Below are 25,205 nucleotides of genomic sequence, written 5' to 3' on the forward strand. Positions count from 1 at the left end.
CCCCGCTCCTACCATCGACAGAGAGCCGCCAGCCCCACCGCGACCAGATCCCAGCTCCTCTAGCCGTTCGCCGACCCTCCTCTACCCCCTTCCATCGCCACTAAACCACCACAACCATTATTGAAATCAAAGTGTGGGAAGGGGAGAAGGGTCGAACTCGAGGCTTGGAAAGGAGATGGGGGCCGCATTCGGGGCATAGGGAAAGGGAAATTGCCAGAAAAGGGATGGGGAAGGGGAGGGAAGTTGGGATCGGGACGGAAAAGGGCTTTTCGAGGGTTGGGGGATAGATTTATGGTTGCCAGTGCTTATCCGAAACCATGCTTGTTGGGTTTTCGTGGAGGAGGGAGAAAGGTTGGTGGTTCAGGGGAGAGGGATTGGGAGCGACTAGAGCCACGTGATTGGTCACCAGCGTTAGGATTGGGTTCTAGTGGCCAGAGCCGTGGAGCAAGGAACTTAAGCGGTGGCTTGGGCAGTTGGTGTGTGGTTTTTAAAATATTAATATTTTTTATTTTATTTTTTCTTTTAAATAAATTAATTTTTTTGTTTAAAATTAACTTAATTTTATTTTTATTTTTTTGACCAGTCATAGGTCACCACATGTCAAGTAACTTGTTATACCATTTTGAGCGGATTGAGTATAAAGGTCGGATTATTTAAAAATAATTCAAAGATGAGAATATTTTTAGAGGACATCCCAGAAGTGGGATTATTTCGGACAATTTTTCCAATGATTTATTTCCTTCCTCTTAATTGTTTATTATCCACTCCATTTTCGTTGTACCAAACAGGTAAACACCCCCTTACAGCTAGGAATGACAACAGATCAGATTCGGGTTGGATGTGGCTAAATCCGAATCCGATCCGTTTAGTAAACGGACCCTGGACTCGGATCTGAATCCGAGTCCGAATCCGAAAAATCCGAGTCCGAATCCGATCCGACTCATAATTTTTGGATCTGAATCCGGTCCGTTTATACGGACCGGAAAAAAATCCGAATATTTTTTATTTTTTATTTTACTTTTGTAATGTAATATACCAATAATTACTTATATTGTCATATCAAGTAAAGTTTAAACACAACATATTTACTATTAAAAATAAATAAATAAATAACATATTTAAATTATGAACTAAGTTACATATGAACATTTTGCTACAAAACAAGCAAACAATTGTTCCAAGTTATAAAACATATGCTCATACTCTCGGATTCAGACTCGAATCGGACTCCGTCGGACTTTGCGTAAGGTCCAAGTCCGATCCGCATCCTATTCGGATTCGGATCTATTTTATCGGACTCGGATTCAGACTAATTTTAAACGAATTCGGATCGGATTTTTTCAATCGGATTCGAATCGAACTCGTATTAAATTGCCATCCCTACTTACAGCCTGTTATCTTCAGCTTAATTTCAGTTCAATTTCTAATTTTCTTTTCACATGAATAATTCATTTTAGCTCTATTCAATTGAGTTCAGTTCAATTCAGCTCCAATCTTAAATTGAGTTTAGTTCAGCTCAATTCAGTAAATCAGACACTGATCTGATCTAGCTTCCCTACACTACTCGTAATTTCGTAAAGTCGTAAGGTTTTTTTTTTTTTAAAAAAAAAAAACAAATTCTTTAGGGTTCGTTTGGCATCGTTGTGGTTTTCTGTTTTTTGGTTTTTTGGTTTTCAAACTCATATGATATATATCATATAATAAAACAAAAATTAGACAAATACATTAAAATCATGATAATATTGAAAACTGACAACAAAAAATTGAAAACACCTTTTTCTTGTTTCTTGTTTTTGATTTTTTGTTTTCAAAAAAACAGAAAACTAAAAACAAAAAACAATGCCAAACACACCCTTAGATTTTACATCAAAATTCGAAAAACTCAAACAAAACACTTTTCAGTTCTCACTGAACATATCAACTCTTCCCTCCCAAAACCCCAACTTACCAGACCACCACTTACGCAATTCGTCGAAACAAGGCGCAACCATGTATGGTGGCGGTAAGTTCACTTTTTCTCTCTCTTTCCTTTGCACTCCGCCCTAATTTACTTCAATTTCTCCATCATTTATGCACTACTTCTTTAAATCGTTAATTTTCATGGAATTTTTTCATTATTTGCTAGGGTTTTGGGGTTTATGATTTTATGTTAACGGCTGAATTGGAAGTTGATAAATGCAATTGTACATTGTTTCTGCATTTCTAGGGCAAATTGTTGGGATAGTTACTTATGTTGATAGTTCTATGTTGTTCTTTTCAATTGGTTGCAGGATCAAATTTTTTTAAGTAAAGTTCAAAAATTTTGTCACATTGTTGAATTTTATGTATTAGCTAGTGATAATTTGCTATTATTTGATAAAATTTGATTTTAGAAATACAATTGTATTATAGTTGTATCAGAACGATCCCTGTAAATTGAATGAACCCATCTTTGTTGAAATTCAAACTTGCCATGAACTTCCTGGTTTCACTTCATTTCACTTTTATTTTATTTTATTATTTTAAGTTATTTATGATAAAGTTGAATGCTTTTAACAGTTAGTCACAAGAAGAATTTCGTCGATGATTGGCGTATATGTCTTAATAAATACTACGTATGAATTAGATTTGTATGGTTCTTGTTTAAATTCAACTGCAAATTAGCTGTAGCTGTACAGGACTTGAGAACATCCGTTTTATCGAATGAAACCATTATATTTATCATAAAATTTAAAACTTGGGCTTCTTTGTCTATGTTTACCCGTCTTTTCATTCATAATAGAGTTGGATTCTTTTAGTTTATAAAAAAGGAATTTTGTCGATGATTGAAATATTCTGCCTTTTTTTGGAGGGCGGGTTTGGAGGTGGTTTTCAAATAACTTTATTGCAGATTAAATTTGATTTTTTTCAATGATGCGTAGTTTCTTATCCTTTTATGTTTATATCTGCAAAATAGATGAAGTATCAGCAATTGTGATAGACATGGGGTCTCACACCTGCAAGGCAGGCTATGCTGGTGAAGATGCTCCCAAGGCTGTCTTTCCTTCTGTAAGTGCTTCATCATATTCTTCATTCTGATTTAAATGCTTCTTGTTCCCTTGTTTTTCATTATTCCAGTAAATGTTAAGGTTTTTTGGTACTGCTTTTGGTAGCTTTTCTTGATTTAAGAATACTTGATATTTTATCCTTTAATTCTAACTAATATAAATCAATAAGTTTTTGGTTTAGGACGTTGTTGCAAAATAAATATAGTTAGGGAATGGTGAGAGTAGTTTAACTAAAAAGTTGGTTAATGGTGATGGCTTTTTCAAATCACATCATAAAATTTTGGAACTTCTTTACCGTTCCATCATGAATCTTTAGAGCCTTATTTTAGGCTATTGGACAACATTCACAACTCTTGTAAAATGATCTGACAGAACTTTTCCTTGTCACTCGCTCAACTACTCCTACAGCGGCTATTGGAGTATAGGACATAGGAGCTCTATGATGGTGAACTAGGTTTCAATTTACCCTCTTTAGTCCTATCATATATGATGCTAGCATTGTTGGAATTGAAGGATTTTTCAAGTCTAATACTAGGAAAAATTAAACAAAACAATGGTGAATTGAAATTGGTTAGTTGTGTCAATTAGGGACTACTAATGTTTGATTTCAGCGCAAATAGGGTACTCAATTGTATTTGCCAATTCTTTACCTTAAGTTTACACACTGATCTCACAGACACTTTAGTTGAGAGGTTAGAGTTACATGATCTTATTCACAAAGAAAGAAATAGAAGAAAAGGAAGAAGATGAATGAACAATGTTGTGTGTATTACTCATGGAGAGTCATTGAGTACATATTGAAGAAGATGGTTTATGTAGCAGCTAGGAGATGCCAAAATTCATGAGATATCAATGCCATTAAGAGAAATCAATTTGAGAAAATAGAGTTTGAAACCCCCTTATTAACAGGAAATCAATCTTGAAATTACATTTAATTTTATAAAAGCCAAAAGGTCAAACTTATTTTAGATTGACAAGGTAGCTGTTACAAAAGGAATCAAAGAGAAGAAAATTAGGTTTTTTTTTCCCAGACTATTGCTGCTTAAATTTGCGCCTTATTGGGCAGCTTTGTTCTGGTCTGGCAAACTTGTAACCAACATCTTTCCTTTGCCATTTTGTCAACGTCAAAGCTTGCCTTATCGGTCAGCTTTCCCCTTGGAGTTTGGCAAAGCTCATTTTCAGGTTTTATTAAACTTTGTACCAACATGCATATCCTCAAGGCCCCTATTTGTAATTAACATAGTGTTATAGGCTAAATATTTTGTTTATCAGTGCTTATGCCAAGTGAAGATCTCAAAATGGAATTCCTCATGCACATCTGCATGGATTTGTTCAGTTATTATTTCCCCTATTAGTCTGTGTAAAACTGTAAATTGTATGAGAGTTGTCATTATCTTTAGTTGATATTCCATTATACAAAAAGAATCTGGCGTCTGGTTATCTTTTGTTGATATTGGGCTCTTTGCAATTGTTGTACAGATTTTATGTTCTTCCCAGTGCATGATAAAACTTGGTCATTGGTTTATTCTTCTCATGAGTTATGGTCAATTGGTCATGTCTTTTAATGGACGATTTTCTTCTACAAGTCCTTATTTATGCATTAAGGAATTAGAGTATTATTGTTTTGGTGACGAAGTAACAGTAATGATGACGTTCATGATTGTGCATCTTAGTTGTCTCTTTGTTATTAAGTGTAGTGGTTCAATTATCTAAATTTCTCCTCTTTCTTTTCATTAATGTTATCAAGGTGGTTGGAGCAGTTGATCAAATGGAGGTTGATGTTCCTGATAACCCTGAAAAGAATCTGGGTTCAGCTCCTGATTCAAACAGTACTGTGAAAACCTTTGAATCTGAGAAAGAAAAGAGTAAACGCAAATTTTATGTTGGATCGCAATCCTTGGGATTTCGTCGTGATAATATGGAGGCAAGTGACTGATGTAATTCTTCCTTTATAGATCTCATAATTTTGTGATTGTGGAGAATATAATTGAGTGTAGGCTGCAAGATTACCTGAACAAGGGATAAATATTGAAAGATAAACACTTTGCTGCTTTCTTACTTGTTATAAAATAAATTCTAATGTAGCAGAAGGAACATTGTGGTTAATGTATCATATTAAAAAATGAATCATACATTTCTTGAATTATTTATTTATTTATTTTTTTATCTTATGGTATCTTGTATCCTACTCTATCAGGTCTTATCTCCCTTTAAAGATGGAGTGATCGCAGACTGGGATATTGTTGACAGCATATTGGACCACGGTTTCAGGTGATTGGAATGTTTTAAATCTTTTAATTCCTTGGTTCCTAATATGAAAGGAGTGGACAATATACTAACGTTGAAAGTGATGATAGTAATAATGCTCTGGGAATTTAGTTTTGTGTCTTCAAAAATGTTCACTATTGTATTTTCTGGCTCAGTTTCTATTGAAAGAGCTTTATATGAATTTCGACTATTGATTGAGGTTGTAGGAGAGTTGCCAGTCACTTTCTTTGTTAGTTTTGTGTAGATGATCACCCAAGGTCTTAATATATAAAGCAGTAGACAAATTTCGTATATAAAGTCTTTTCTCATCTTGCTTGAAGCAAATTAAGCCTTGATTCCAAAAGCTTAAAGATTGGTCTAGGTTAATCGCACTATTTAATAGTATCATGGTGCAATTTCTTGCAAGTTACTTGATCATTCAAGAATTACAGTGGATCTTTGCGATGCAAAGAACCTTACATGAGGTACTAGTGATTGATCTTTTTATGTAGGTGATTGGGAAGTCCCTAACATCCCTTGGCAATAGATTTTTTGCCATTGATCTTTTTTATATAGGTAAACCTTAGGATTTTTTTTGATTAGAACCTTGGGATGTCTTAGAGCATGTATGTAAACAAAATTCATTATTTCACTCGGCCAATTATATTCAATAAATAGTTCTACTAAAAGCCTTGTTATGTATTTATTTGTAACAGAAATTTTGTAAGGAGCAAATTTAGCTAGGGTTGTTAGTGATGTATCAACTCACCAAGACAAATTAAAATCCTTATAGGAATAATAATTAAAAAAAAGGCTCTGTTTGGTTTTATTTTTTAGTCTGAAGTTATTTAATTTGAAATTATGTGAAAGTATTTGATTTGAACTTATCTTGTCTCTTGTCTTAAAATAAAAATTATTTTTTCTCCGAGATTGCCATACTTGTTTGTGATTATTGGCCTGTTTGTTTTATCTTATTATAAATTATCTTATCTTATATAAGACAAAATAGATAAAATTAAGTTCATACAAAATAAGTTCTGGCCTAAATTATTTCAGTGCTGATAAGTTAAGCCAAGATAATATTAGTTCAGATATTAAATAAAATAATATAAGTTCAGACAAAATCAGATGAACAAAGAGCCTTTGCCTAAATTTTTCTCTCTTGCTGTTTCAATATTGCGATCCTTAAATTTCTCTGTATCTGTAAATTTAGTGCTTTAGTGATTTACTTCCTATGTTTATATTCTTGACTGCTTGAGTTTCAAAAATATTAATGTAAATATATTCAGTGTTATTGTTTTAACCCATGTAACTATATTAATAGGAAAAAAAATTAGCTGTATATAGTTTATAATCTAGATCTTTATCCTCTTTTTAAGCCTCTTCAACTGTGTGATCCTTGCCTAATTTATTTCCTAGTTAAGCTTTGTATTTATACAAGACATATTGTAATCTATTTGATATCACTTGTAGGGAATGTCTACTGATTGATCCAAAAGAGCATCCGATGTTACTTGCAGAGCCATCTGCAAATAATCAACAGCAAAGAGAAAGGTGAGCTTGAGCTATGTATGGACTTAGTGTTTAGAGATTGTAATAATAGTGATTTGGTTGCAAGGACATCTTATGTAGAGATCCTGCTGAATGGAGACAAAGTGTCTGATAAGTGACATATTACCCCTTCCATCCATGTGAAGAATTGCATGTTTGCTTTATTGGTCAAGTTTTTCTCTTTTTGTCTTTTATATGTTGATCAATGTGCATAGCTTCTAAATTTACAGCAGGTCCTCAGCTCCAGTTCACAGCTAGTAGTATGTTCTTTTGTTTTAACATTCATCTAGATATACTGTTAACTTATTTGTAATTGGAAGAATGCTTTTTGCTTATTTACTTCTAAAGAGGATATTTATTTTATTCATCTAGATGTGAGGTTTTAGGAGGATTTTGTTGTGCGCCATGTATGCTGTATTTGTAATAGAAAGTAGGCGTGAAAATAGGTGTTGGGCAAATTTTAGATGGAGAATGTGGCCTCTTACTTTTTTATTATTATTATTATTATTATTATTGTTATTGTTATTGTTATTATTGTTATTATTTATTATTATTATTATTATTATTATTATTATTATTATTATTATTATTATTATTATTGAAGCCGAGATACAATCTGGGCCCCCATTTCTCTAGCTATAGAAAAGCCGATACTAGTAAAGATATGAGCTGCATCACGCGCCCCAATGTCCTGAGTCTTCGAGAACCTCTGGATCCGCTTCAGCAATGCAACGGCCTCCTTTTCTAACTTCCCAAGAGAAGAGAAAGAGAAAGGAAGGAAGCCATATCCAATCGCTCGACAACTGGATTCGTACTTGACCCGCTTCCGATTGGCCGCATCAGTCACTACCCGTCCAGGAACAAAGTCAGGTAGTCCAGACTGTGTTAATAGAGAAGACCCTGTCAAGTCAACACAGACATCGCAACCACGATCCCATGAATAAAGTAACACATCTGCAGGTCTGAGAGCTTCGTCGTTCCCTCCAGACAACCCAATGTCCACTTGTTTCCTAGCTGAAATCCCTGACCGATAGCAAACATCAACAAGGGTATCCCAAACAATATTATGCCGATGTTTAATGCCCACAATACCAGCACAAGACACCGCGTGATCACCGAACAGAAAAAACCCTTGAACAAGAAGAGCACGGCTTCGTGATAGAAAACAATGGAACACCCAATCAGTAGCACAACACACAGCGATAAGTCTTGACGTCATTGTCTGACCCAACCCTGAAATAGGGATCGCCTGAAGCCAAGCAGAGGTGTGATCTCCGTGCTGAGATTTACATAATGCTGATAGTCGAGGAGTTAAAGAATAAACAGATTCTGCAAAAGAGGTAACCTTTGTGAAATATATATCTGCCAATTTCTTCATGAGTATAGGGGCAGCGACCTCACTAGGATTACTCAAAATGTCAGACTCCACTGTTCCATTAAACAGACCCAACGCATCCGCTAAGGCTCGTCCAAGACCAACGATGCCAGCATGCCGAAGAAGTTGTGTCTGCAACTCAGCAGACTGCAACCGAGAAGCAAGAAAAGCATAGTGACGAACATCACTTGTGGAATAAAGCCCTCCAAACGCAAATGGTAAGATGGCAAACCGCCACTGCCAGTCGCCAAACCCAGGCCCCGAAGCAGTAACTATACGCTCCAAGGAAGATCGAAGAGCCCCGTCGAAAGTGCGCTCAGCCGCCTCAAAACTACTAGGAGGACAAGTACGCAATGCAAAGTAGAGTTTAGAAATTACGGTACATGCCGTAAGTAACAGCAGCTCACACTTAGGATCATCTAGCATAGCAACCTTATCCATAAAGGCAATGGTCTTGGTCACCCTCTGCATCACAAGCTCACCACTAAAACAAGAATCGGAACTAGCGGGACCACCAAGCAATTTAACACCATGCAAAGGTCGAGCAATATTAGGTGGAAAGACACCCACAAGCCTGCTTCGAGGGTCTCTGTAGGCCTTTTTCCACGTTAAGACGTAACTCGGAACGAGGCCCTTCCTCCATAAGCAACTGTAAAACCTTCCCCACCACCGTGTCACCAACAATAGTGCCGTCATCCAAATACCAAGCTTGAAGACATACATCAAAAGTCTCTTTGATTTTACACACCAGGGGATGTAAAACCAAAGCAAAAAGCCAAGGACCAAGGGGATCACCCTGCTGCACCCCTTGAGACGACCATAAGGTTTGGTCCCCATAATATAATCTGGCTGGATTAGAATAGCAGAATTTAACCCATCGCGAAATGCTCAGACAACGGTGACGTACTTCTCTTAACATGACCGAACGATCAATTAGATTGAAGGCGTTTTGAAAATCCACCAACAACATAGAAAGACCCACATCTGAACCACGATCCTCAATCAACCGATTCACTGTATGAAGAATTGCCTCACCACCTAAAGAGACCCCAACACCAAATTAAAGACCATCAAAGTAACTCCCTAAAGATTGGCCAACCATAACAACACCCACCTTCGAAACTAGACGATGCCAAACCGTACCCACAATAATAGGACGAATACCACCACCGGGCTTGACAAGTGGTGTAAGAGGAGCACTAGCAATATACTCTCCTAATTCCATAGGACATCTTCCAGCGAGATTGACCACCCAGGTAATAAAGTCAACCAACTCATCTGAGACTCCACAGTTGCACCACTCAAGCAATCCATAAGATGTTGAGCACGTAAACCATTCCTACCACATGATGTGCCACGAGGAAAACAGTTAATTCGATCTAAAACAACAACATAAGTCGTAACGAGATGAAGGTGATCAAGAGGTATATCAGACTAGGATGGAGCTGGAGACGAAGGGTGCTTTGACTGTAAATCTGCAAGAGTGGTGTCATTATATGGAGCAACGGCTGAAGAAGAAAGAACCCGAACTGCAGCGGTGTAATGGCCATCGCTAATCTTCCTACGACACTGCTTAATATTACGCTCTTCCAAATCGAGATCCTCATCATCAACCACCAACAAAGAAGGAGAATTCTTTGCCAAAATTTCCCTCACAAGCTGCAAATTACCACCCGCTACACTCCAAGAACAAATAGCACGGGAAATACTCTCTTCCTGATGCCGACGTCTTACCGAAGACCAAGACTCACGACTGCTCCACGGGTGATAGATTTTAAGGATGCAAAGAGGTAACACCAACAAATAGACCCAATTAGAAATGTCATCAGGCTTAGAGATCACCTTATCAAGAGCACCTTTCAGAACCCGAGAAAACCCCAAACGACACTTGGGAGGAATAGGCTTAACAGAGCGAAACCCCTTAGAGAATAAACAATCAAGGAGAGCCACATTAAAACCATCGCTATGATCTCGAGCCAAACCATCCACATGTCTAAGTTTGACCAGGAGAAGAAGGAGTTTGCGGCTTGGTTAAATTATGAAGCACAAAACGAACAATACCATCTCCACATGTCTAACTCGACACATCCTCACCCCTACCATGATGACACTTAGAACGAATAGTGTGCGTTTTGAAGCAAACTCCACATAACCAAATCCCAATACGCCTAAAAGTAACTTCCGCCTCAGTATAAACAACCAAGTTAGAAGTAAGAGAATGTCGGGTAATATCTCGCGCACCGATACAACAATGACGATCACTAAGATGCCTAATTAGAGACCGTCGAGTAAGGCCATTGCCACTCCCATCTTGACAACCACTAAGACCCACAAAGGGACAATGAAACTTCATAGTGGCAGTCGACATAGCTGCACACAAACATGCACCACCCAAAACTACCCAAGTCGCAAGAAACACCAACAAAGCCGATACGAGACAAAAACTACCAAATACAGCGAACAAACATACGCTGCAAATAACCTCCAAAGAGACCAGAGAACGACTTTGAAACTACCACTTAAACCCCTATATAGCTGCCTGAAAAATGCACCCAAATAACACCAAAAACACCACCCAAAACGCACCAGAACAACTGGCCAAACATTTACCAGAAAAACCAGACTTAAACATACTTGAAAACTGACCTTAAAAACGCCAGAAAATGCACTAGAAACAGACAGAAAACTGCACCCAAGAGCTGCCGAAACAGCACCAGAAAGTTCCGCAAAACACAGCCAAAAACACACGCAGAAACAGCCTGAAATTCGCCTCAAATTTGACCAGAATTTTGCCTGAAAACAGCCCGCAAATAGCCCCAGAAACCTGCCTCAAAAATGCCCGGAAACAACCCCGAAAATGCTCGAAAAACGTGCCTCAACTTCACCAGAAATTGGAACAAACCAGCAGCAAAACGCCAGACAGAACCTTCGCTTGAGAAGCTGCCTTCAAGCCGCCAAAAAACCGCCCCAGTACCACCTGATATTCAGCCAAAAACTCCACCTAAAACACGAGCCAAAAACTGCCTAAAGACGACCAACAACGAGCCAGAAACAAGGGCAAATTTTTGCCTGAAACACGACCAGAAACGCTCCCAGAAACAGCCCGAAAACAACCAGATTATGCCTGAAAACAACCCAAAAACCCAGCAACAAACGAAGACAATCTGCGGGAAAAACCGACGCCGGAATACCACCAAAATCCGCCTAAAAACAGCCACTAAAATGCTCTAAAAACACCCTTAAAACTGCCCGATCCCACCAGGAAAACGCCCAAAAAAAAGCCCAAAAGTCGCCTGAATCCACCGGACCGATTGCACACTACCACCGAGAATTTGAAGCCGCCCGGAATATCTGCCGGAAAGTTGACGTGGAACTCTACCCAACCCTAACCTAATCGCACAAAAACGAGAGAGTTATTAATATTATTGTTGTTTATTATTATTATTATTATTGTTGTTGTTGTTGTTATTATATCTCGCACACCGATACAACAATTATAACAATGACGATCACTAAGATGCCTGATTAGAGAACGTCGAGTAAGGCCATTTCCACTTCCATCTTCACAACCACTAAGACCCACAAAGAGACAATGAAACTTCACAACGGTACCCGACATGGCTACACACAACCAACAACAATTTCCGCTGCGTAAATAGCACCCAAAAGCACAAGAAAACCAGCCAAATAACTGCACCCAAATGGCCCAAAAACCTACCAGAAAACTGCCCCAAAATGCACAAGAAAATGCACCAGAATCGTCCCAAGCTTGTAACAAAACTGCACCAAAATAGACTCTCCAGAACTGATCAAAAGCTGCACCAAAAACACTCCGAAATGCTGAGATAGAAGCCTGAAAAGTCGCTGGGAAACCAAGCTTGAAACTTGCTGTAAATGGTTGCGGAATAAGCTTGAAAAATACACCTGAACCACCCCAAAACTGGACCACAACCGACCAGAAAACCGACTAAAAAAAACTGCACCCAAATAGAACCTAAACGGACCACCAAACTGAACCCACAACGGAACACTAAACTGCACCAAACTGATCAGAAAACAGCTCCTAAAACGCACAAAAAACTGCCAAAACCAGACCACAAACAACACCAAAACTGACCTTAAGCGCCATATTAAAAACCCGATTTTGTTATCTCATAATGGACGCCGGAAAATCTGATTTAAATCGCCTGAGAACCGGCAGAAAGAACCAGAAATTGGACGCGAAAAAAGCACGAGAAGCAGCCTGAAAAGCGCCATATATTTATTTATTTATTTTTATCTTGTTCTTAATTGGGGAGGGGCGCTAAGTGCTATGAAAGTGTGTAAGCTAATCTGGGACAGACAGAAAAGGAAAGCATATAAACTGATGCTTTGATGCGGAGTAGCAATTATGTAAGCAGCCATAAAGAAGTCTGATACAACCAGTCAGGCTGCCATATGCTTCATCCTTAGCACATTATAAGTCAGGATTTTATGGCTTCACTGAGTCTAGGAAGTTCATTCACAAATATGCTTGGCGTAAATCAAGAAAAAGGGTATGTTATATTGTCAAGGCCACCTCTAAAGTTTTATTGATGCTGGAAACTTAGGCAGCGAAGATAATTTTCCTCAAATGTATCAGTTTCGGCTTCCATTTTCGTAAACTTCCAATTCTGTTTGACCTAATGTCATAAACAGTGTGAACAGTCACCTAAGTCCTTCCAGTTCCTTTGTCAATTAAACCATGCAAATTTCTTACCTTAGAGTACATCTCTTTTGTTATACCCTAGCCAATTTAACAGCATAATGCTTAACAGCAGCAAATAAGGTCATACTAAAAAGAAAAAGTTTGTGTCTTCATGTACTTGTTCATAAAATTTTGCATTTACCTCTCCACTTGTTAATTCTATCTATGCTTCTGAGCCTCCTTTACAGGGAACCTCCTAGTGAGCCTAGTTTATGATGCTGCACAATTGTGGCGTATCACAATAGCTTGTCTCGTTCTTGAACTTTATCATCAATTAACTTATACTAAAAGCGAACCTAAAGTGAAACTTGTCATGATGTCATAAAAAAAATTTCCCGCCTTTTTTTTTTTGCCCAATTTTAATGACTTCCATCTACTGAGTACCATAATACTTATTTCCATTTTGACAACACAGGTAAACCAATCCTACTCAATTAATTTTTTATTATATTTTAACATATATTTTATATACTAGGAATCTTTTAGTTTTTTTTTTGAAACAAGGAATCTTTTAGCTACAAATATACTAATATAGATTAAAATAAAGGTATTGAAATATATCATTATCCAAGATTATTATAAAATTATTAATTTTTTTTCCTCCCAACTTAAAATTTATTTTAATTAAAAATAGGAAAAATAATTTTGGTAGGATACTTTGAATAAATCTTAAAATTATACATAACGTTTATAAGAATAACTGAACAAAATCATTTGATTATTTTGGAGATAAAACTTCAAAAGGTTCTTTATCATTCCAAGCAAGACTGTTCTTCCTGTAGCAAGGACAAAGAAATTTACCTTTGGGGCTTTGCCCCTTGAGTGCCCAAATTACCTTCCACTTTCAAAGACCTTTATTATAGGCTCTACTAACTGCTTCACATATGTAGTAAAAGGATTGTAAATGCATCGATGTCAGTTCTCTCTGCAGTGAGATGGCTTTTATGGCTGGGAAGTTGAGCCCATCTTCCAATTATGCAGCAATCTTGTTTTAATTTCATGGTTGTCATTCTTAGGTTGTGAAAAATAATTAAGGTTGTTTTCTTTTGACTATTGGAGGACAATTTAGCTTATAAGGGTTTTATTTTTAAATATATATATTGTGTAAGATAATACTTTCTAGTTTACAGTGGATCAATCACTGCTACCATCACTCGCACTGTCATTAATTCATTATTGTCATTGTCGTTTCTGTAACCACTACCAAAAAATCTTTCATTATAACCACTCTTATTTGTCATTAATCTCATAATTATACTTTGTATAAAAGTAGTGTTTCTATTATTATGGCATGATATATTTCCTGCTTGATTTCACTCTTTTCAGTCAGTTTTCACTGGTTTTAAAGTCATGATATCTCTTTCAAAATGTTGTGTGGGTTTTGAGAAAAGAGTCTCCCTGGCTTCTTTTTTGTTAGTGGTAAAGTTGTGTATATTTTGACCTCCCAAGACCTTACCATTGGCAGTATCACAGATTCACAGGATCCATGTTTGATTTTCTTTGTTCTCTATGAGTGCAATAGAGCTTCTCTTTGCATTTGTAAAGATTTAGTGAAAAACTTAGAATGCTTGTGACAAGCATGATGTTATCTGTTTCTACTTTATTTGGACTAACTCATTTTTTGATATACAACATGGCACAAGGATTGTATGAGTTGTGTTTTATAGAGTGTCAAATTCTAACAAGTTGTGCATTTAACAGGGCAGCAGAGCTGATGTTTGAAAAGTACAAAGTTCCAGCTTTATTTTTGGCCAAGAATGCAGTATGCCTTTTTCCTCTTAGTACACCTGAATTTTATCATTTAAAATCTGCCATGTTTATTTGGGTTCTTTGATGTATTGATTTATCTTCATTGCCAGGTTCTTACCTCATTTGCATCAGGACGAGCAACCTCTCTAGTAGTTGACAGGTAGGAGTTTGGGAGTAGCTACAGTTAAAGTATTATTGTAGCTCCTCTGATTTTGTAAAGATGATTTCTTGTTATAAGACTTTTGTTCATACTGTAGTGCATCTTATAACTGCTAACTGCTGACCTTTACAGTGGGGGAGGCTCAACCACTGTTGCCCCAGTGCATGATGGTTATGTCCTTCAAAAGGTAAATCTTGTCAGTTTGAGCATAGTTGATTTCCTTGACTGTTGGTTAAGGTACTAAGAACTTTTAGCATGATTTCAACTACGGGTATATGGTGAAGACTATATCTTTAATTGTTTGTGCTTGTTGTGTGGATCTAAGTAGAAATGGAAATCGAAGAAACACTATGGCCCAGTTTGGTTTTTTAACACTTTCAAAGAAAATTAAGTTTTTATAGAAAACACATTTTGAAGGAAAACCACAGTTGCAAATTAATTTTCCTTTGTTTGTTTCCATGAAGAAAAGTTATAGAAATTTAAAATAGGGGTGGGAATGTGAGGATGGAGGAGAGGAAAGTAAAAAAGGAGGTAAGGAGGAGGGATGGAAAATGTAGCTTTCCTTGTTTTATAAAGGAAAATGTTTTCCTTCATTAAGGATGCAATTTTCTACTATTGGAAACATTGTTTTCCACCTCTTCACAAACCAAACAAAGGAAAATGAGAAAAAAATGGGAAAATTATTTTCCATGAAAACATTTTACATCAAACCAAGCGGGGCCTATATGGGAAGCCATAAAGTTAGTAATTCAAAAACTGAATTAAACTGCTAAATACGCTGTTAGACAAAAGGTTTGGTTTGACTCAAACAAAAATTATGAAGGGAAAGAAAAATCTGGTTATTTAATGAAGCTGGTTGGCCCAAGTTTCCTCTCTTTCAAAATGGAAAACTTAGCCTCTATAAGAGTTTGTGTTCATCAAAGGCGTGGAAAGCTATTTATGTGTTTAATTTTATGTGTCCAGCCAGGTGTTCTGAATAATTTATTACTGACGCAATAACTGAAATATTTATATTTTAGTTTGTGTTATTGAGTATTAAATTAGCCTTTTTTTTTTCTTTGTTGCCATTATATCTTATCTGTAATCTCATTTAGGCTGTATTGACTTCACCAATTGGAGGAGAATTTCTCACTGACTGCTTGACAAAAAGCTTGGAGAGCAAAGGCATCATTGTAAGATTCAAGGAATTATTTTTGTGTCTTTTTTCATGATTTGAGCATGTCTCATGTTGTTTGTATCCAATTTGACAGATCAAGCCTAGGTATTCTTTTAAAAGAAAGGAGATACGTCCTGGGGAATTTCAGGTATCTGTCACTGCTTGATCTTCCCTGCCCAGCCTATGATAAGATGTATACTGAGATGTTGTTGTTGGTTTACTTCATTGGTTTACTTGGATGTACACTTTCACTATGTGTCATCCGTACTAATGCATGACAAATGAATTAGTTGTGAACTTGACTTCAATTTGTATTTGTGCATGTATATGTGCACACGCAGGGGGGTGTATAATAGGCATTTATATATAGATACTTTAAAAGAAATTTTATTTACTACTTTCTCTTCATGTTGGAACCATACAGACTGTTGATCTTGATTTTCCAAATACAACAGAAAGTTACAGGCTCTACTGTCAGGTATGTTAAAGTTGCTTTTTATTTATTTATTTTTTCTCTCACTTGATTTTGCATCATTGAATGCTTTAATAATCTTTTGTTTTACAGAGGGTTATTGCCAGTGACATTAAAGAGTGTGTGTGTCGAGCACCTGATACACCTTATGATGGTTTGTGTTTCTTTCCCATTCTTTCTCTCATTTCTTTATTATTTGCTGTGTCTTTTGTTTGGAAAGTGTAGACTATTGTACAGATTTGGTTTTGTTCTGATATATATCCAACCTTCTTTACTAAGCTCTAATTCTTTGTCCTCATTAAGCATTTTTTTGGATCATGTTTGCAAATAGATATATGAGCTTTCTTGGAATATAGGAATGAAGTGATACTTTTTTCCATGTGTCAATCTCTTTTAGTATATTGACTAATTTTTGTTCACTGGTGCCTGCTATTTTTTTTTTGGAACCCGACCACTCAATAGCTGGTTGATATTTGTGGTTGAATAATGCTGCATTTGCTCCTTTTTATTGTTTTTAGTTTCAAAGGACTATTTCTTGACTGCTTTTTTTTAGTTCTATCATGCTTTCTTATGTTTTTTGCAATACAAGAGGTATAAAACTGTAAGATTGATGGTCATTCTGATCATCTGTTTGGTTTTAATGTGTACTATCATCAATAGTTTAACATGGGTGATGGGTGTAGAATATAGACACTTGACACACCAGCCAAAAGCATGAAATCTTGCACGAGTCATTTGAGTTAATTTCTCCATGTCTGATTAACACAGGGTACAGAATGTTAATTTCAAAGATAATTATATATTATGTTTCTTACTTTGGAGGTATATCATAATTTTCTCACTCATTTTTTGTGTGGTTTGAAATATACTGTTGGTGTGATGAAGATCATTCGAAGTATCTGTGACTAGATTCTCATTAGTACCCGCAAATGGTCATTCTTTTACAAGTGACAAATACATACAAATTTTCTTTTATCGCGTTCTTTGCAAACATTTGCATTTACTGTGTTACCCCTTCCATTCAATTATTTCTACATGAACCAACTTTCAAATCCCATGTAATCCATTATTTTGAAATACCAATTCAATGAAATATTTGTGCATTTAAAGAAATATTTGTGCATTTAAAGAAATATTTGTTTATATATCGTATTCATTCTGCTTCTTTTGACTGGAATTTTTTTTTTTTTTTATAAATTTTATTTAGTTTTATTTATATATATATATATATATATATATATATATATATATATATATATATATATATATATATTTTATAATTCATTCTGCTTCTATCTCTCTTTATTGCATAGTTTTGGGTATAATCTTTGAATTATAATGATCCCAGAATCAATTAAGCTTTCCCCCCCCTTTTACTGTCATTTAAAATTATCTGATTTTGCTAATGTTGTTACAGAAACTTCATACTCAAATATTCCTATGACGCCGTATGAGCTTCCTGATGGACAGTAAGTTGTTAGCAAGCTGTTAAAAATTAACTCATTTATTATATGCTTATAGTTGGAGATTACCTTTTGCATAAGCATATTTGTTTTGAAGATACAACAAGAATTAACTCTTTCACCTGGAATTTTGAAGGACTGCTGGCAACCTTTACATATCTCATATATATATATATATATATTTATCAATATTAATTATCATGCAAAAAAAAAAAAAAAAAAAATAAAAATCATAGTGATTCTTTTATTGAGGGGATGAAACCATGTGACATTTTTTTGGATGGAGACAGTGTTAGTCTAGCTGTCTTTTGAACCTGTATACTCATAGACTCTGTACAGTAAATTATATCAATGATGGTCATGCATGCTTATTAACTGTGCAAACATCGCAGGACAATTGAAATTGGATCAGATAGGTTCAAGACTCCTGATGTTTTATTCAACCCATCATTGGTTCAGGTAGTGTTTATTGGATTTGATGCTTTCCTGGACCTTAAGCTCTTACCATATGTATGGTTCTTGTTGTCAAGTGTTCATTCATAATCATTTCAGGATATAATTTTGTTCATTAGTTTTCTTAGGGGCTTTTTGTAAGGTGGCTATGAGAAAGAGGGTGTGGAGTGGCTTATTTCTTTCTGTATGTTTATTTTTTTCCCTTTCTCGAATTTGTAGAATAGAATTACCACAAAGACCTCTACTCAGACTCCACTCTCTTTCCATCCCATGGGATTTCAATTCCCTAATTCCCACTGCCGCCCCACAATCATCATACTTTCCTCCCAATCATACCACTGTTACTGTGTTACTTCTTTTCCACCCAGCCTTACCATCATAAACCCCACCGTCCAATTCTTTTATTGCCCAACACTATCATTGTCATGTCCCCCAACTATTAGAAAATCACAGCACAAACAATGCATATCAGGGTTCAACCTATTAAAGAAGTGAAATGGAGAGATATGGGTAAAGTCATCCCCCAATTTTTTTTCCCAACATTTAGAAGCCAGATTTACCACTTCTGAGTAGGGCAAAAAATCAGATTAACAATACAAGACATTGAGAGAGGGATGATTCCAATTTGATTATGACTTTGACCATGCCCAACCACCACTGGCCACAATCGCATAAAAAGAAAGAGTAGATCGAAGAAAATGCAAAACATATTTTATATTAACTTTTAACATAATGCTGCCTTACTAAGTAGAGGTATGAATGCAAATAAATAAGTTAACTGAAGTAGTTTTTGACTGTAAAACCTTTTTTTTTTTTTTTAAATTAGTTACTATCTGCACTCACAAAAAGAAAACCAATGAAGCCGTAGAATGTTTTTGCCTATAGAGCATAGAGACTCTCCACCTGCACAAACAGCTATCCATGTCCTCTCTTAGTAATTTTCGTGAGATTATCTTAATTATATAGCCCCTTGGTCCTGCACTCCTGCAGTTAGGCAATCTTTGATTCAGTTGCCATTAAAAATTTCCTTCAACTAGCCTGATGCTATTGTATGGTCTCTGCTTGTTGTTTGTGACTTCCACTACAAGTTCCTTCTTTACTGGTTATGATTAATGATGCCTAAGTGCTGCATACTCTGCTTCCTGTAGTCTATTTTAATACCCCATATCATTTGTATTCAACTTGTGTTAATAACTTAGTGACAATTTTCATTTAATATAATGTCTGCCTATTTGTCTGCAGACTATTCCTGGCATGGAGACTTGTGTAGAGACAGCTGCTTCAGCCCGTGGTTTGCCCCAGATGGTAATTTCTGTACTTTTATTTTTCAATTGATAATCATGCATAAAATTCCTCTGATATTCTTGATACTCCTCTTTCTGGTAAAAGAAAATAAATACTCTATATGTGGAAAACTATAATATTAGTCCCCTTAATTAATAGCTTGCATCGAACACAACTTTCAAATTTCTGTTCCATTTCTTTGAAAATTGTTCTTACCCTATAGATTAAGCTTGATTAATACTCTTAATTGAAGCAAAAATGTAAAATTGCTATTACATTATTACTCAAGTAGATATATTCTTCATAAACTTCATGCTTCTTACCCAAATGCTAGGCTTTTTTTAGGCCAAAGGATGAAATGAAACAGTATTTTACATTAAAATTTGCTTGGGTCATTTGAATATAAGAATATTAAATTGGAGAAAAATTGCACATTTCAGCACATGAAATAATTTTGTGGAAAAATGGTGGCCATATATGTTTGTTTACGTTAATAATACGAGGAAATTTTTAAAGCTTTTAAACTTAGAAGAGTGGTCAAGCATTGTTACACTTAATTACTGAATGGGACTGAGATCCTTGTACTAATTTTGTTTAATGTATTCCATTCTACTTTTTAGTAGGAATCCGATGGAAAAATCTTCAAATACCTGAGAATTTTAGTGTTATTTCAGATTTTTCATACTTTGTAAATATTCATGGCTTTGATATTCAATGCAGGTTATTGAAAGCATAAATAAGTGCGACGTTGACATCCGAAGAGAACTTTTCAGTAGTATATTGGTAATTTTCAAATGCTGTACACTTCCTTTGTGCTTTTATTATATGTGGCTGGGTTTGCACACTTTATTAGACTTTCTAAAAAGTAGGTTATCTTTCTCGCAGAAAAGTTACATTTGCTGTGACTCCTTAATTTTGCACCTGTTCGAAACAGTTCCTCATTACATCCGTAATCTGCTCAAGTCACATATAGACACAAACTTGTTATATCTAATATCTGACTTTTCTTTTTAATAATAATAAATTAGTAGCTGTTATTATGTTGTAATATCATTGCTATTGTAAATATGATTTGTTATGTGAGCATCTCTTAGCTGTGTAGTTGAACTAACTCTCCCCTTTCTTCATCTCCTGTGATTATCTGAAACCTATCTACTTTCAATTAGCAGGATATATTCAGTCAAATCTGTCTGCCATAAAGCCCATAATGTGAGAATACATCACACTAAATAAGCTCGACTTTGTTTCTGTTACTCTAATCAGTGTAATGTGTCTTCAATTCTATTAGTGTATGAGCAGAAGAGACAATTTAAAATTTTCAAAATAATGTCAAAAACTTTAAAAACAGCAGGCAGAGTTGATTTGTTGAAACAATGGGTGGGACTGCTCCACACTAAGTAATAGACCCTTTGCTGGGTTGCCAGTCCTGCTACCTCATAATGTATTCTGACCGTCTGAGCTGGATTTGTCTGCCATGCCCAACACTAAAGATTCTGACATAGTATAAATATGTTGTTCATGCCTTGATAACTGGCCTGAAGTGTCAGGGACTCAGGGTGGGTCATGCATTAAATCTAGACCTTGTACTGAACCTAGACCGGAAGTGGGCTGCCAATCTTAATCATTTCCTTGCATTCAGTTACATTGGTGCACTGGGTTTTTTTTTACATAAGATTTATTCCCTTGGTTTCTGCGAAATTTCATCAAGATTGCCAAATAACATCCATGACACTTGTTAATGTGAATCAGCATTTGTATGTTGTAATCTAAATATTGATTTCCTTTTCTTTGCAGCTTGCTGGAGGTACAGCGTCAATGCAACAACTGAAAGAACGTCTGGAGAAAGATCTTTTAGAGGTACAAAAACTGTATTGTCTAAACTTGTATTAAATGCTATTATAATTCAGGACCTTTACTGGACGATCAAACCCCAAACCTGCAAACATTAGAATCATCCAGCAACCTTGAATTTCAAACTGCTGTACAGATCCTAAAGCCACAAGTATGTACATTATCACCTTCCTCAATCGCATCCACCAGAGCCATAACCCTTTTAAAAAGTGTTGATCCAAATAAAACCCTCATTGAAAAATATAACCGATCGATCTCATACTAGTTAAAAATAGAAAAACAGTGGCCGGGAAACTCAGGGTGGCAATGCTAGCTACCAGTATCTTGAACAGACCCTGTAAACTAGAGTTGTGGAGAGGAAGTTTATGTATTCAATAATAAGGTACCACCACAGGCAAGCAAAGTCCCCTCATAATTACGCAAGGCACCTTAAAATAAGCTGGAGAAGGGCTCCAATCTAAAAGCACAGTGATGCAACTGAGTCCTCAAAAGAATTTACAAACCTGATATTTAGGAGTATGGAGAAAGCTGGGGACAGAATTCTGAAGAACCCCTCCCCTTTGAACATGAAGGACCTGCAAATCAGATTTTTTGTAATGATAGAAAAAATAAATCAGGGTGATTTTGCTGATTAAATAGTCAATAATTATCGGAGTTGGACGAAAACAACAGGGAATACCAGTGGAGTGGTCATTAGGGTTTTCCTTTCTCTTCATTCCTCCGGGAGAGAGACCTGGTCGATGAACAGTCTTGGGAGTCTGAATATAAAAGTAGGTACTAATTTGGGTTGAAATCTACCACCTTTATTAGGGATTTTGTTTTAAATTAATTTGACAGGTCTTGTTAAACACAGTTGGAAACACATGTTGGGATTTCATTTGTAATTATTGAAACAATCATATCACAGCTTTGAATATGTTAATACTTTTTTTTCCTTGCCACTAAATCATCAAGGCGAACATGACATCCAGTTGAAAGCTTGTGTGTAGTAACCAGTGCTTATTGTGCAGGAGTCTCCTCAAGCTGCCAGAGTAAAGGTTTTGGCTAGTGGAAATGCTACTGAAAGAAGGTTTAGGTGAGTTGATTCTTTTTTCAATCTGCTCTTGTTCTCTGATACCTACAGTTCTATGCATTTTGAAAGCTCCCATGGAGTAAAGATGGGGGGATCATTGTTCTGTCATTGTAAAACGATATAAAAGAAATTATGACTTTTAAATTTTTTATTGCCTGTTAACGTTATCATACTGGTGGATTATTAATAGAATTTGGTTCTTTGTTGGGTTACTCAATCCCTCCATGGCTTATAGGGTTATAACTGGCTTTGTCCTTGTACGTGTAACTTTATAATTTTCTTGGTGTCATTGGAACATAGCTGTAGAAAAGTTCCTTTCCATGCTAGCAAATATTTGTTTTCCTGCAAGCTAGGGTTGATTGCTGACAATGTGCAAAGCTTATTAATAGAATGAGGTTTTGTTGTGGAATAAAATTGTTGGAATACCTTCGACATGTTATGGAACTTGATTGTACAGTTGTCCAGCACCTTGTTGCTCTTCTGATGTCTTGGAATCTCCTTGTCAAGCACCTTGTTTTTTTTAAAGGGGCGGAGCTAGAGGGGGACATGGGGGGACAGCTGTCCCCATACTTTTAAAAAAACCGTTAGTTTAATTAAAAAATGCTGTGAAGGTGTATTAATATGTACAGCATGGTGTAGCGGTTAAAGACTTGTATGTAAAAGCTTTAGACGCCGGTTTGAACCCCATTAGCTTCAATCAAGCATTTTACTATAAATTTTTTTAATTTTTTTTATGTGTAACTGTGTAAGATAGCTTCCCTTCCCTATTTTCTTAATAATTACTCCATATATTTGCATTTTACTATCATTATTTTTTAATCTATAAGATAGTATTCCTTCCCTAATTGTATATAAATTTGCATTTTATTATGAAAATTGCATTCAATTATTTAATGTTTCAAATTCTTCAATTACCCATAAGACAATAAACGGTAATATGATGTTTTTTTTGAACTAAGTTATCTGTATTTTTTTTGGATTATTTTCTTAAAGTTGTACTCCCTCCATCCCTTAATTAGATGTCTATTTAATTTCTTCATTTATTACTCACATAATAAAGAGAAGTAGACATCTAATAAGGGACGGAGGGAGTAAAACTGTAGCTATTTAAATATTTGTGCGTTACACCATTTTTGTCAAATTAAGTGATGTTCGTTTGTCCCCCTGATTGGAAATTCCTGGCTCCGCCACTGTTTTTTAATGCTTGCGTTAAATTTCAGTTGTGTGAATTAGCATGCAGGCATAGCATGTTTGTCCCTGCACTTATTATTTCGGTTTTCTTTCTTTTTCCAAAGTTGTTAAAGTGTCTTAAGTGACTTTTATGTGAATATGTTGTACATCAACTGGGAATATTTTTCAGTGTTTGGATAGGAGGAAGTATACTGGCATCTCTTGGTTCTTTCCAGCAAATGTGGTTCTCCAAGGCTGAGTAATTTATCCTCCTTTTCCAATTGCAGATCTTTGAATCCTTGGCTTATTACTACTTGTATCACACATCATCTTTCTATCTTACGCCTGTGTTTTGGTGCAGATATGAAGAGCACGGAGCTTCTTATATTCAGAGAAAATGTCCTTGAGAAGGCAGCCACTTGGCTGTATTGCATCTGAAATGGCAAGATAAATTTATTGTCCTTATAGTTCATGAAATGGATGTGCTAGTTCACTTATTCTTGATAACATTTAGGTCATGTGTAACATTGCGGGAATTTATACACAACTGTAGTTGGACTGTTGCTGTAACATTAGTTATACGTCGTATATTCATTAGAAATGGCTGCGCAGTCTGAAATCTTGTTCTGCAACGTCTATTGACTTTTATCAGAAGTCTGTCCAATGCTCGTGACTGACATGGCTTGATTTTGCTTAATGTTGATACTTGATAGGCATCTACCTTGGCATTGAAGATAATATTATATCCGGACTGCCGCCTGCAAGATTTTCCATCATTTGAGAAAAAGTACAGGCAGGAGGGATGAATTATCTATTGTACTAGACATGCAACCCCGATGAGAAAATGTAAATTTCATCTTTTACCCAAAATTGATTAATATGATCAGGAATGTTGTATGGTGTATTTAGTTGTCATATTTGATGGTTGCAAGAACGAATTCACCTCTACTCAGGAACCTGGGGAAGGAGAGACCCTTTTGTTTAGATTAGAATTCATCAGGCCATGCATATTTGGACATGCATATTTTCTCAATCCCCTTTAGCTTTGGACATGCATATTAAGAGATTTAAGGGTGAGGTGAGTCAGGTGACTAAGGTGAGAAATAATAATTATAAAAAACCCCATTACAATGAACAGAAACTGATTTCACAAGAGTTTCCTGTGTCCTAAGTATACAACTACAAGTTTACCAATGAGATAAATAAGATATAATTCCTCTACTCTTAATTACTTTCTCCGTGTTTAAATAAATGAAAAGTTTAGACTTTTACGGAGTTTAGGAAGGTTAGTTGAATTTATTAAAATAATAGGCAGAGGTATAAGTTTGAGGAGAGATTTACAAAAAAAAAAACACGGCCGTAAAAGGAAAATTGTTTCATTTATTCAAACACGGAGGGATTATTTCACTATGAGGGTCAAGTGTTAAAAAATAAAAATATACAGTGTGAA

At 35.8% G+C, this 25,205-nt stretch overlaps 1 protein-coding gene across 1 annotated transcript; it reads left to right on the forward strand.

Moving 5' to 3' along the window:
- The first annotated feature begins 1,873 nt into the window (after positions 1-1,873).
- Positions 1,874-24,657, forward strand: LOC145586426 (actin-related protein 4-like). Its single transcript, XM_081643270.1, has 20 exons — positions 1,874-2,002; positions 2,936-3,027; positions 4,774-4,950; positions 5,224-5,297; positions 6,747-6,827; positions 14,627-14,687; positions 14,785-14,834; positions 14,967-15,021; positions 15,929-16,006; positions 16,085-16,138; positions 16,415-16,468; positions 16,556-16,616; positions 17,880-17,931; positions 18,318-18,384; positions 19,621-19,683; positions 20,383-20,445; positions 21,457-21,519; positions 22,524-22,588; positions 23,946-24,014; positions 24,117-24,657. Exons 1-20 carry the CDS (start codon positions 1,990-1,992, stop codon positions 24,160-24,162), a joined length of 1,338 nt encoding a protein of 445 aa, XP_081499396.1. The 5' UTR covers positions 1,874-1,989; the 3' UTR covers positions 24,163-24,657.
- Positions 24,658-25,205: the final 548 nt, after the last annotated feature.

Source organism: Chenopodium album, chromosome 2 (genome assembly GCF_948465745.1).
Source record: "Chenopodium album chromosome 2, dcCheAlbu1.1, whole genome shotgun sequence".
Taxonomy (NCBI): Eukaryota; Viridiplantae; Streptophyta; class Magnoliopsida; order Caryophyllales; family Amaranthaceae; genus Chenopodium; species Chenopodium album.

What these genes read in the sequence shown, in the direction of transcription:
- LOC145586426 (XM_081643270.1), top strand. An exon ending in TTCGTCGTGATAATATGGAG is followed by an intron (nt 4,951 to 5,223) that starts GCAAGTGACTGA and finishes CTACTCTATCAG; the next exon opens with GTCTTATCTCCCTTTAAAGA. An exon ending in TATTTTTGGCCAAGAATGCA is followed by an intron (nt 14,688 to 14,784) that starts GTATGCCTTTTT and finishes CTTCATTGCCAG; the next exon opens with GTTCTTACCTCATTTGCATC.